The sequence below is a fragment of the Triticum urartu genome, chromosome 7A (assembly GCF_056163025.1).
Source record: "Triticum urartu cultivar PI428250 chromosome 7A, HENAU_Tu73, whole genome shotgun sequence".
NCBI lineage: Eukaryota > Viridiplantae > Streptophyta > Magnoliopsida > Poales > Poaceae > Triticum > Triticum urartu.
Window position 1 is genome coordinate 735354293 of NC_141879.1, and position 13149 is coordinate 735367441.

The following is a 13149-nucleotide window of genomic DNA, read 5'->3' on the forward strand; positions in this document are numbered from 1 at the left end:
TTCCTACACATATATTCTATATATACAGACTATGTGCGCTGGTTTTTCCATTTTTTTTTATTTTTTTTGCTCATTTGAATTCTGGTCAAACTTAACTTTGACCAAGATTTAAACAAGTTTAAAACATCAAAATGAAAAACTAAGCCTGGATCCTTCTTAGTCACTCCAAAATGAAGCTGTGGTGAGTTTTTTGAAATTTTCATGTTCATTTCCCCAAAACACTTCTCTTCACTTCATACAAGAGAGTTTGAGATACTCGAGATATCACACAATACACATGAACTTATTGTTTAAATGTATGTAAACCTTGTTTATCAACTTAAATTGTTAGTATATGACATAAGAAGACTATGTGCGCAGGTTTTTTATTTTTCTGATTTTTATTTAATTTATTATGCTCATTTGAAATCTGGTCAAATATAGCTTTGACTGCTCCAAACCCCTCCCAAACCCCGCTAACCCTAGCGCTGAACAAGGACCGTCCATCTAACCCTAGCGGCGATCAAGGGCCGTCGATCTAACCCTTCTAGAAGGAATCTACGGGGAGGAGGGGGGCGATCCGCGAGATGCAATCTGATTGGCTGGGAGATTGTTTTTTAACAAATACCGAGCGCGCTGGATGGACCGTTGGGCCATCTCGTTGTCTGGGCCTGAGACCGCAATAAATAGCCCGCCTCAGCCTTTCCAGGCCTTGCATGCATGGGAGGCGGCGACGTGGGTTTGCATGCACGGTAGGCGGATGTGCATGCATGCGAGCGAGGCGCGCTAGGCGAGCTAGGCTAGCGAGGCGAGCTAGGTGGCCATGCACGTATTGATTCAGAGTTAGGCATTACGGCCGTGGTTCAGGGCAGCGAGTCAGATGCATCGCCCGGTCAAAGAGCTATGCAGTGATTCAGATGCATGCATGCGCCCCATGCATCGTTTTCGTGCAAAAATTAAAGAGTGCAAAACGTAACGGATACACACACGCGTCCGGATTCACACACGCACCGTTCTCATACTTTCTCTCTTCCTCTCCCACGCACAGGCCTATAAAATGGGGTGCCTCTCTTCCTCTCCCACCCACAAGCCAGATCTGATCCATTCTCTTCAACTTCAAACACCCAAGCGACCGAGCCCTCCCCAAGCGAGACCAAGTGAAGATGCAGTTCAACGGGCCGACCTTCAACCGTCCCCTGTCATGCCAGAGCCGCGCTACCCACCGGGCGTGCTCATGGAGAGGGAGCTCCGTGTGTGGGCTATTTTAAGGTGGAGGGGTTCCATCGAACTCACCCGCGCCTTCCTCAGAGCCAGCTATGCTCACCTCCCACGGGGCTCACCTAGGATGTTCACACTCAACGAGGTTCGTGACCGCGGAGGCATCCTCCTACTGCTCATAGTCACCTTCACCAACCCGTTTGACGCGCGCGAGCTCCTCGGCCAAGTCTTTTGGTGCGGCTACGAGGCCATCTTCTTCACTGTGTACAACATCTACACCAACTACGAGAGCATCTTCCCCACTCCAGGTCAGATGCACTCCCTTCCCTACGACGAGGAGGAGGAGGTGTGAAGATGAACACGGTGTTGAAGGGGCGCGCGGCCAAGGTGGAAGAAGGTGGTCAAGATGAAGATGTTCAAGCCCGGAGTTAAGCTCATCATGTTTCATTTTTATTTTGTTGCTTTTCTATGTCGTGTCATGTCGTGTTATGTTTCTTCATGTGTCTGTGAACTTATTATTATTGCTTAATGTAAGGGTACAGTGTGTTGCATCTTATCTAAGTTATTAGAGTTTATTATGTGTGTTAAAAAATGTCCGTGCCCAAACATATCATTTCTTCCCTAAACCAAGTCATGAAGTTCGAGAACTTGTGGTTTTCATTAATGAAAATCGGAGGGGGTGAGCAGCCCTCTCTTTCATTCAAAGAAAAACAAGTCATGCACTAACATGCAAATTTATTCCCTTTAAATCCTAAACCAAGTGCCACTCTAACCCTAAACCAAGTGCCACTCTAACCAAAATCATGTGGCAGTGCAAACATACGTTTTCAACCTTCGAACTCTCCAAAATTTCAGTGCAAAACAAAGGAAAACCACTCTCACATGTGTGCAAATATTCACGATCTCACTATGTATACCTTCCTTCCCTACCCATGTCAAAGTCTTTCCATCTGTCCTAGTGGTTACCAACGCAGCCCTAAACGCCACAAACCCATGCGGTCCTGGGTTCGAGTCCCCAGTTGCACCAATTTTTTGCGCATTTTCCACCCTTCATTTTTTAGACAAATTATTTTTTCTCAATGTAATGCCCTTAAAAATGTTCATTTATTTTGGCACCAGGTGTAAACCTCTACCAGAGCTGGGGCACATTTTCCATGACATTTTGGTCTTTTATTTAAATCACGGTGTATTTGAATTGGAGTAATTAAATTGCTATTAAATATTTAACAGCTCCAAAAAATTTCTAACCTTAATTGTTTGGCTGTGGAATAATTCAATTAGCTTCCACAAAAAGTTTCAGCATTATGATTTACTGCCTAAATTAAATCAGAACAGAAAATAGAAAAACATGCAAAAGAACCCCCGAATGGGCCTAATTGGATGTAGTTGGCCCATTAGTCTAGCCTGCACTTGGCTCTACGCTCTGAATTTGGCCCAAGAGCAACCTTTTTTTGACAGAAAGGCATAGCAGAGAGCTGCATTTCATTGATCAAGAGTTTTTGAATTCCTCATTTCTTCTCCTTTTTTCAACATATTTAAATGTTGGTCACTTTTTTTTTCAACATTTAAACAACTTTGACCAACATTTAAACTAGGTGAATTTCTCATACAATTTCAAGATTACAAATTCCTCCATAATTGATGCCTTTCCATACATTTTCAAGATTACAAATTCCTCCATAATTGATGCCTTTCCATACATTTTCAACATTACAACCAGTGCGATTACCATACCTACAAATGCCCAAAAGTATTTGCAAATGGGTATTGGTAGTGCTTGATCTTCAAGCTTCCTAACCTTCTTCTTCAACATCCTAAGCTCAACAGCTAGCTCTCTGTCAGTGCGTGCTTCGCCCTCCATCTGTTCTTCCGGAACTCGTGCTGCGGCCACTGCCGTTCGTGGCAGCATGCACAACCATTCTTCACGCTCTTCTTGCAGTTCATTCATCAGAGTCTTGGCCAGAGCATCGACCCAAAGAAAGAAGCATGTCACCTACATGAACACCAAACAGATCAACCCATTGCTCAAAGACCCCGACCACGAAAATGGTGCAATTGCCCCGATTCTTACCCCATTCTAGCTGCACAAGTAGAACGGACAATTCTGGTTCCTCGGTGTGTGAGAAACCCTCCGAACAACGCCCGCCCGGCACTGTGGACAGACGAAAACAGGCATGTCCACACGCGCCCGGTTCTGCATCCGCGAGGTGGCGCGGGAGCTTGAGGAAGACATGGAGCTCGAAGCTGAAGGGGATCTCAACGCCACCGCGCCCTCCACAGTAGTGGCGGAGCCACCGCCCGGCTAGCCTGGGCAGTTGCCCGGGCTCGCAGCTGCGCTACATGCTACGATGAAGCTATCAAAACAGTGAAAAAACTCCTCGCATGGTGGGTTACCCGGGCAGTGGCCGGGCCAATGGGCTTCCATTTTCTTTCTAGTCAATCAACACTACTATAATTAATTAATTTAAGCACTAACAGGCTAATGGGCTACAAGTACCCACGTGAGACAAGCCTACTTGTCCAGTTTGTTTGTTTTATTTTAGTAGAGACGAGAAGGAAAGGACCGGTCGATCGCTCCATGTCCTTGCGAATCCCGGTTCGTTTAGCTTCTGTTCAAATGGCGGCATCCTCGATCGATTTTTTTTTATAATAACAAGGATATATTAAATATCGTGAAGATAGCAATTATACCCAGCATCTGCATCAACGAGATATCGAAACACATCAAGGATGCACACAACCAAAAACAAAAATATAAAGGAGAGAAATATAAAAACAGACCGGCAACAAATGGAGGCTGGCCTAGGCGCGCAGACGCAGGTGGAGGCGGCGCCGGAGTGCATCCATCCATCCACCCGAGATTCCGAGGAATGGCTTGCAGCATCGGATGTTTGTCCCGTCTTCGTAATTAGGTGAGATTAATATACTTTTTTGAGGCCATGGCATGGGGAATTGGTCACTGGGGGTGATAACCACTTTATGTGCTTAGTCCATCATTTAGGGTTTTTTTAGATTGTTGGTGTTAATTTCAAACTTCAAATTATTAAATTTGAGAGATCCGGAGGTTTTTGGCTTTGAAATGTGAGTGGTGTGCAATTGAAAACATAAGTAGAGCCATAACCACCATCTCATATTGCCACGTAAGAGATGGTTGCAAGCTCTCTATTTTGAATATATTTGCAAACCACAATAATTAATTTATGTGAATTACAAATCCATTTTCTTAATCTTATAGTGTCTTCTAGGACATTTGTGGTAATTTGGATGGTCCGCCGGCAATATGAGCAGTTTGGTTACAGGCCTGGTTCTATAACTTATGTTGTCAAGTCTCAACTTTATTTTTGGGGATGTGGACTTAATCAAGTCTCAGCCAAGTGACAAAACCTATTAAAAAGAAGAAGAAAAATTAAAAGAAAATTTGACAGGGATCTGCATGTAAGATCTGACGAATATAACATCGAGACGGAGGGAGTATATATATTATATTATTTCACTCTAAAATTAGGGACTCTTTGATTCGTAGGATTTCCAAAACGCAGGAATAGGAAAAACATGGGATTAGAGTGGAATGTCGTCTTGAATACTCTAGGATTGTATGAGTGTTTGATTGTGAATAGAAAAAACGCAGGATTCTTTCAAACAAGTTTGAGTGGATGTGATGTTTCCTATGAAATCTAGTGCAAATGAATCCTATGAAAAAATTCCTATGGTTTACAATCCTTCAAATCAAACAACTAAGATAGGAAAAATTCCTAAGGATTAGAATCCTCCTAAATTCCTTTAAGAATCCTTTGAATCAAAGAAGCCCTTACATTTTTATGATTTTTATGGTTATATTTTCACTATATCATTAATGTGGATTTGTGGTTTGAAATTTTGATGCTATTTTATATGTTGTGCATCCGAACACCCGATTTTGGTTTCCAGATTAGACACTCAGGCTCAAATTTGCCCAGGCTTCGCAAAAGTTCTGCCTCCGCCACTGCTCCACAACTAGCATCCCACCGCTGTGCTCTCTCTCTCTCTCTCTTGTCGTGGTCACCGCCGTGCTCTCTCTCTCTCGCTGTGGTCACCGCCGTGCTCTCTGTCGTCGTGGTCACCGCCGCTGTGTGTCGCCCGCTTATATAGCACACCTGCAACGGCTCTCTGCTCAACGGCTCTCTACTGAGTCCCACAAGCCACGCGTGCAATAGTCTGAATAGAATCACTACTAGGAAAAGACCTACTAGTGGCGCACCTGTTTTGCCTACTAATGGCGCACTACAGGTGCGCCACTAGCACCACGCCATTAGAATTTTTTACTAATGGCGCACCACTGGTGCGGTGCGCCATTAGTATCTGGTATACTAATGGCGCACTACGCAGTGCGCCATTAGTATAGCCCAAGGTGCGCCATTAGTATGCCTTGCAGGGAGCCATATTTACCCATGTGCTTTGGCATACTAATGGCGCACTAGGGCATGATGCGCCATTAGAGTCCTTTTTGTAGTGCCCCATTAGTGTTCTGAGTGGTGCGCCACTAGTATGAATATTAGGGATTTTTTTTCTTTTCTGATATTTTCACGGGTTACAAAATATATTATTGGACAGAATATAGACAACACCACACAGCAACAACAGATTCATCGAATACAATAGAAGATTAGTCTCCGAATACAATTCATCATATTAGTCTCCGAATTCAAAAGACCGAACAAAGATAGAACATTACAAGTCTCGAGACCGCGAGTAGCGAGTTTGTCGGAAGTAATACTAATCCTAACAAGTCCTACTAATCATCATTATACAACTTCTACTCGTTATTAATAACAAGTCATACGATCATCATCTTGATAGTCATCGAACCAATCCTACTTAATTGTTTTTAGCACATGATCATCAGTATTAGGCAGGACCTAAATACCCTATTTAAGGTAAAATATCATAAAACAATATAGATCCTGACTCTCCATTATGGAGAATGGAGATCATCCTGTCTCCAATTCTTGCGTTTCGCTTCCTTTTGCTTCCAAGAACCTCCTTACGACTGTTCATACATTTTTTCCATCCTTTGATTTGCATGTCTCCACTTGTTTTAGAAATCTTGTACGGACAGTTGAGATTCGTAGGATGACCTGGCTGTATGTTCAAAACATTAAGGCTACCTTTCTGATACATCAAATGAGGCACACAATTCTCTGGGATTATCTGTTGAAAAAACATCGTAATAACTTCATAGTTAGTAATGATGTACTAGTCTCTACTACTATAGTACACAATTTTTTGAATTTTGAATCTACCTTCTTCTTGCATGTTTTGCCCACCAAATTACACAATGGATTCATTTGTAGCCGTCCACTTTATCAGATCGAACGGCCCACATTACCCGGATTCGCCACCCACCTATTCCCGCCAAAGGCTGAGAACTCAGACGCCTCTTCTGGAAAACTCTACAACCCACGCTCGCCTCCAGCAAATCGATTCCCGCCAAGGCTCCAGCAAATCGATTCCCCGCCAAGGCGCAACCTCGCGCACTTCACCACCACATCCATATGCTCTTTATGAAATTTCCCTAGCGCGTACGTCACACACCGCGATCTCCGTCAGTTCATACCTGCCGTCCACGCCCCCAGTTCCTTCCAATCACGTCAACATCCAGATTGCAGCTCCGCCATCGTCTCCTTGCAAGCTTTGTCTTGGTTCGAATTTTCTTGCTGCCTGTTGAGTCCAGGTTCATGAGAGCTGGACATCCTACTACAACCAGCTGACCATAGTGCCACCGACGGATTGACCACAAGTGAGCTATTCCTTCTCTAGGTGGCCCATCCTAATCTGTTCCTTTGGAATTCTGTGATGATTCTTTTGCGTGCGAATGTTACGCAAGTGATCCTTCTTGCTATCAATTATATGAAATACATATTCACTGGTCTGACTGTAGCTGTTGATTTTTCTGCTTTTCTTGCACGCAAGGTGTTTGTGCTTTTGTCCAAGCAGCTATCTGTTGGTAGACTATAAAAGGCAGTGCTATTCTGAACATAAAGCACATGTTCATTCTGTTCATGTCTCATATCCGTTTGCAAATTTGAGTATGCTTTAATTATTTTTCTCGGATTTGGCAAGCTAAAAATGGTCTAATGCTTATATACTGTAGGTTGTGGCTGAAAATACCTGGCTTATAACAATCAAGAATCAAAGTCATAACCGCTAGCCGTCCAGTAAAACCCAATAGATGGAAGGCCGAGTTCCTTTCAGAGATATTACAAATGTTCACTCGACGACTTCACCAAAAGGGAACCAACGTACGTTTTTTTATTAGCGATATCTTCTACTTATTATCCTTATTGATCGCTTGCCTTGATATACTGTGTGTTTTTGTTTGTTTTGTTTGGTGGGGAAATAGTAGCTGTGGTTGCAGAGCAGAATGATCCTTTAGCAGAAACCAAAAACGCTATGCAAATGAATTCTTCCCAGCATAAGCATTACCGCGACCGGGATAGGTATTTGCAAATGGCTCCATATCAGAGGGAAGCCTATCTGCAAAGGAATCGTGAGTATAAAAGAATGCGGCGTGAGTGCAGTGCAAGTTGTAACAACACACAAACAGCACCACAACAGAAAATTTTGAGAGCTACTAATAATAACCAATACATGATAGGTGACTGCTCTAATCAATAAAATATGCATCACAAATTTTATCAATAGCCGTTGAATGTTTGCTTATCTCATTATTTTTTATTATATGATATATAATGATTGGGTAAACTGAACCTACATTACAGGAGAGGAAGTCATGGCCATTTCAAACTATGAGAGGCACGATTCAGTTTTTACTCAGCTAGGGTCTTCATCAAAAGGCAAGCAAGGTTGTATATATAATTAATTAAGAAATACTACAGTAAAAATTTATTTATTATATTTCATTACACTGCCGTTGACTATTTTTCCTTGAAAACAGTGGCAGAAAATGGTGGTTCTGAGACAAGCCGTCCAAAAGCTGGAACTCGGTTCACTATCAGTCCATCTGGCATATATTTATCATCAATATCCTCGGAAGAACAAGCTGCAAAATATGAATTGAAAAATGTAGGTCAGCGTAAGCGGCAACATTGCACCAATGTGTACTCACAACTGTCACATGACCAGGAAGAAACACACGTACAAGAGATTTGTGGCCCTAATAAAAGAAAGAGCTCAGAAAAAGAAAGTTGTAGTACCGCACGGGATCCTGATAGAAATACCAACAACTTGCATGAAGACATCATTTATGTGCCCCAGGATTATTTTCCTGTCGTTCATGGTAATTTTAGTCATAAAAAACAATGATTTAATCTATATGCAGCACATAAAAAGTATTTCATCTATTTACAATTAGATATAACTAAGGCATAGCCTAGTGGTGGGAAGGGGCTGATGCCTTCCCACCCATCCAGGTTCAAGACTTGGTACTTGCAATTTAGGTTTGTTGCACCAATTATACTGTAGGGGGTTCCCTTACAGTCTTTCTATCAAAAAAAAATTTATCAACAGATTATCTGGCAAATACCAAAGACAACATTGAGTGCGATGAAGTGGACGATGAAAGTCTTATGTATAATGGACCAGGTAAGTATTGACTGGTACTTTGCTCAATCATTCATATTTATTTGTAATACTTTACTAAAATATTACTTTAAAAAAACACAGGGAACTGACCTGTGTTGGCGTTTCTGAGTGGGCCCTCATACAGCTGGCCCAGTGGCAAGCTTCCAGGTCCATATAGCCGAGTGTTACGCTGTTGACCCAAAACCACATTTTTTAGCCTAAGGCAGGACGCAAAAAGGTCGAGGGGTCCCCCCTAAAAAAAAGGTCGAGCGGCCTGTTAAGAAAACAGAAGGTCAATGAGCTGAACGGCCATTCTCATGAATTTTACGATGATACGTACCCATTTTTTTGTGAAGTCCTAAATATTGGAATTTTTGCAGCAGACCTGAAATATTGGATATGCATGGTAGAATGCATTATATTCCATCCACGTCCAAGTTATGTACAATGCATACAGATGATTATTTTTTGAAGGTCGCCAAGAGGTTGCGAAGCTAAAACTCCATATAAAAAAGTGCTTCATTTTATTTAAAGTTTTCTTATATGTATGAAAATTTTAGTTAACAACACACACATGCAAAGCACGTGCCTTCTACTAGTTTTAGAAGTATGCAAAAGATGCACGGATGTCGTAATAGTAAAAAATCTTACCGGGGTATCTCCATGGTAGTTACCATAGTTGAACACACATGCACTAGTGGCACGTATTGACCATAATGTTGAGGAGTTTGATTGTAGATATTGTAATTCTCAATGTCAGTACAAAATCTGACTAGATGATTTTTCTCCTTGTAAGTTGTTAATCGGAGCCATCAGTGTAGTGGGTTTTGTCTACCATCTCCTGCACATTCTTTGAACAATGAAAATAAGTTGCCAATGGAAATAAGCTGTCAACTATTTTGAAATAAACAATATAAATTAGCTAATAACTATGTTTGAGAAACTCACATAGCAGTAGAATTGGAGGCGTATCAACAAGGACCCAAATGTCCATATTGTCTTGCTCGATTTTAGGATCACCAAGATCCATGGTGACAAGCATACCCTCATCAAAGCCATACATCTTGCAAAATGCTTCCCAATTTTTGCAACCAAAATGGGTTATACTCCAAGAATTATACAAATTTACTTCAAAATCCACATCGTGATGAGTCCTTAGGTGAATTTTCTTTGTTTCAGAAATTTCATGGTCTTCAAAATCCATCCTCTCCAAGACATAGCGTCTTGCATGGCATGGGATAAGCTATACTCGAATTATAAAAGATGAAAATTACACGTTGAAATAGTTGAAGTCATGCTTAATTATGAAAATAACACTTGTCGTCGTTGTGTACCGTTTCAACTTCGAAGGTCTCCTCGAGCTTAATGCTGAAGCGCCAATCATCGTCCAAGTGAGGCATGTCGCACAGACCTCGATCGTCGTGGCACCAGCCGCACTCCCCCGGAAGACTTTCGTCGTCCGATAACGACATATCCTACGTTCATAATTCAAAACTACATCATCTCTTGCATTGGGTCCAATAAGATGATCCACAGTATGGTGAAAACACGCCCTTCGAACTGGTTTGAGCTATTGGTGAATGGAGATGGTCTAAGATTTTCAGTAGTAAGAAGTGAAGTGGTAATTTTGAGAGCAAATGGTTAGGATGAGTGGTTCCTCTTTCCTGTTTAGTTTTACAATAGAATATAGTTAGTCATGCACACTTGTGCATTTTCAGCCAGGCCCAATGGAGTTGGCCTAAAAACATTTCTTTCTTTAAGCCTGCTACATCCATCTCAAGTATTTATGGTCAAGGGTTAGCAGGGCCATCCAAATAGAATATGTGATATGTGCTTTTTTGGTAGGTCATCCTACCAGATTAGGGTTTATCTATGACGAGCAACTGACATTAGTAATAACTATGAGTTGATATCACACTTCTATATGTATAACACAAGAGGCAGTTGATCTTACTTAATTAAGTACTAAGATACCCCGGCCCATGCATTAGTCGCAAGTACCCCATATGTCCTATTTTTAGCAAAGTCATGCTAAAATTCACGGAAAATTTGAGCATGACCTTTGCTTAAAATAGGACATATGGAGTACCCGAATTTGCCGGAACAGAAGTTAATCGACATTCCGGCAAACTCAAGGGCCTCTCGGGGTACCTGCAAAATCATCACGACATGATGGTCGGAGACAAAACCCAGCAAACTAGCACCACAATGTGCCTCTACTTTCATATGGATGAAAAGGCCACAGACCATATGGTCCTCTGCTTTCATATGGACAAAAATCAGCTCAACTTATGTGAGCTTCCATTCCAGATCTAATAGGCCACCCAACAAAAAATCATCAATAGTTTAGCAAGTCTGTACCCTCAAGAATGAACATATAGCAATATCTGTTGCCCCCCATAACATACGGAAATCAAAATCAGCTCAACTTAGATGAAAATTGCCTTTGCTGCATGGAATAGAACATAACATAAGGACCCTAATTCGTATACAGTATTAGTGTGATGTATTCCAATGCAGGACAAAAAATTATGCTATTATATGTTGACTGTGAGCAAACTACCTATTGAAGCAAAGGCAAATATCTCCGAAGACTGAACTAAAGCACGGTTTCCTTGCTAATGATCCACAGTCCCACACACTACTGCAGGCTGCATACATTCAATCATTCTAAAATTTATTTTAGTCTACTCCTAAAATTCAGCACTAGCAGATCTTCAACACTCCTAAAATACATACATTAGGGCAGATGTGAATAAGAACTTTGTCTAGCATGGCCACTGACCTGTGGATGGCATCTAGACAACACACACACATAGTACATCACACACATACAATTTACTTATCATCTTTTTTTAAACTTAACAAGGTTCATGATTCAGAAATTCCAATGGTTCAGAACTTAAATGGTTCAGAACATGATTTACTTACAAGGTTCAGAACTTAAATGTTGTCTCCAACTTAAATCCAGTAACAAGGGAGAGCAAAAACCTTTTGCTACTGCTGCTGCTGCTGCTGCAGGAGAACGGAGAAGGCCGATTGTTTGGTTGCAGAATGTGACCAAATCTCCAGGCCCGTGCTGCTGCAACTATAACCGCAACTTCAATTTTCCAGTTTCACTCAAATTTTCAGTGAAACATTACAGTTTGGATACTCACCTTTGCTGGGTGGCGAAGGCGGGGATGGTTGCTCCTACCGACGGGGGAAAGTAGAGAGCTTCTGCTGGCTCGAGGAAGGTGCGTCGGAGAGCGAGGGGGACGAGGTTGGCGGCGAGGCGGGGTCGGCGGCGGCGCTGAAACCCTAGCTCGGGGAGGAAACGCATGATTCGGGGCGACGACGGTAGTGGCTTGCGGTCCAGTGGAGTGTGGTGGATGGTTAGGAGGAGGGGGAGGGGGGCGGCGTTGGTGGATGGTTGGTTGGGGCCGGCGGCGGTGGTGGTGGATGCTTGGGAGCGGCGGCGGCGGTGGATGCTCGGGGGTGGCGGCGGGCTAGGGATTTGTGAAGGAAATATGCCCTAGAGGCAATAATAAAGTTATTATTTATTTCCTTATATCATGATAAATGTTTATTATTCATGCTAGAATTGTATTAACCGGAAACATAATACACGTGTGAATACATAGACAAACAGAGTGTCACTAGTATGCCTCTACTTGACTAGCTCGTTGATCAAAGATGGTTATGTTTCCTAACCATAGACATGAGTTGTCATTTGATTAACGGGATCACATCATTAGGAGAATGATGTGATTGACTTGACCCATTCCGTTAGCTTAGCACTTGATCGTTTAGTTTGTTGCTATTGCTTTCTTCATGACTTATACATGTTCCTATGACTATGAGATTATGCAACTCCCGTTTACCAGAGGAACACTTTGTGTGCTACCAAATGTCACAACGTAACTGGTGTTGGGTAACGTAGTAATTTCAAAAAATTTCCTATGCACACGCTGTTGGAAATATGCCCTAGAGGCAATAATTAAAGCATTATTATTATATTTCCTTGTTCATGATAATTGTCTTTATTCATGCTATAATTGTGTTATCCGGAAATCGTAATACATGTGTGAATAATAGACACCAACATGTCCCTAGTAAGCCTCTAGTTGACTAGCTCGTTGATCAACAGATAGTCATGGTTTCCTGACTATGGACATTGGATGTCATTGATAACGAGATCACCTCATTAGGAGAATGATGTGATGGACAAGACCCAATCCTAAACATAGCATAAGATCGTATAGTTCGTTTGCTAGAGTTTTCCAATGTCAAGTATCTTTTCCTTAGACCGTGAGATCGTGTAACTCCCGGATACCGTAGGAGTGCTTTGGGTGTGCCAAACGTCACAACGTAACTGGTTGACTATAAAGGTATACTACGGGTATCTCCGAA

At 42.1% G+C, this 13149-nt stretch overlaps 1 protein-coding gene and 1 pseudogene across 1 annotated transcript; one reads left to right on the forward strand and one right to left on the reverse strand.

Moving 5' to 3' along the window:
• Positions 1-2788: 2788 nt before the first annotated feature.
• On the reverse strand, positions 2789-3430 carry LOC147962463 (uncharacterized; annotated as a pseudogene).
• Positions 3431-7405: 3975 nt separating this feature from the next.
• On the forward strand, positions 7406-8867 carry LOC125525999 (uncharacterized). The gene is made up of 6 exons (XM_087534200.1): positions 7406-7475; positions 7577-7831; positions 7956-8039; positions 8138-8473; positions 8704-8778; positions 8860-8867. The coding sequence occupies exons 1-6, from the start codon at positions 7406-7408 to the stop codon at positions 8865-8867; spliced, it is 828 nt and encodes a 275-aa protein (XP_087390326.1).
• The last annotated feature ends 4282 nt before the right edge of the window (positions 8868-13149 follow it).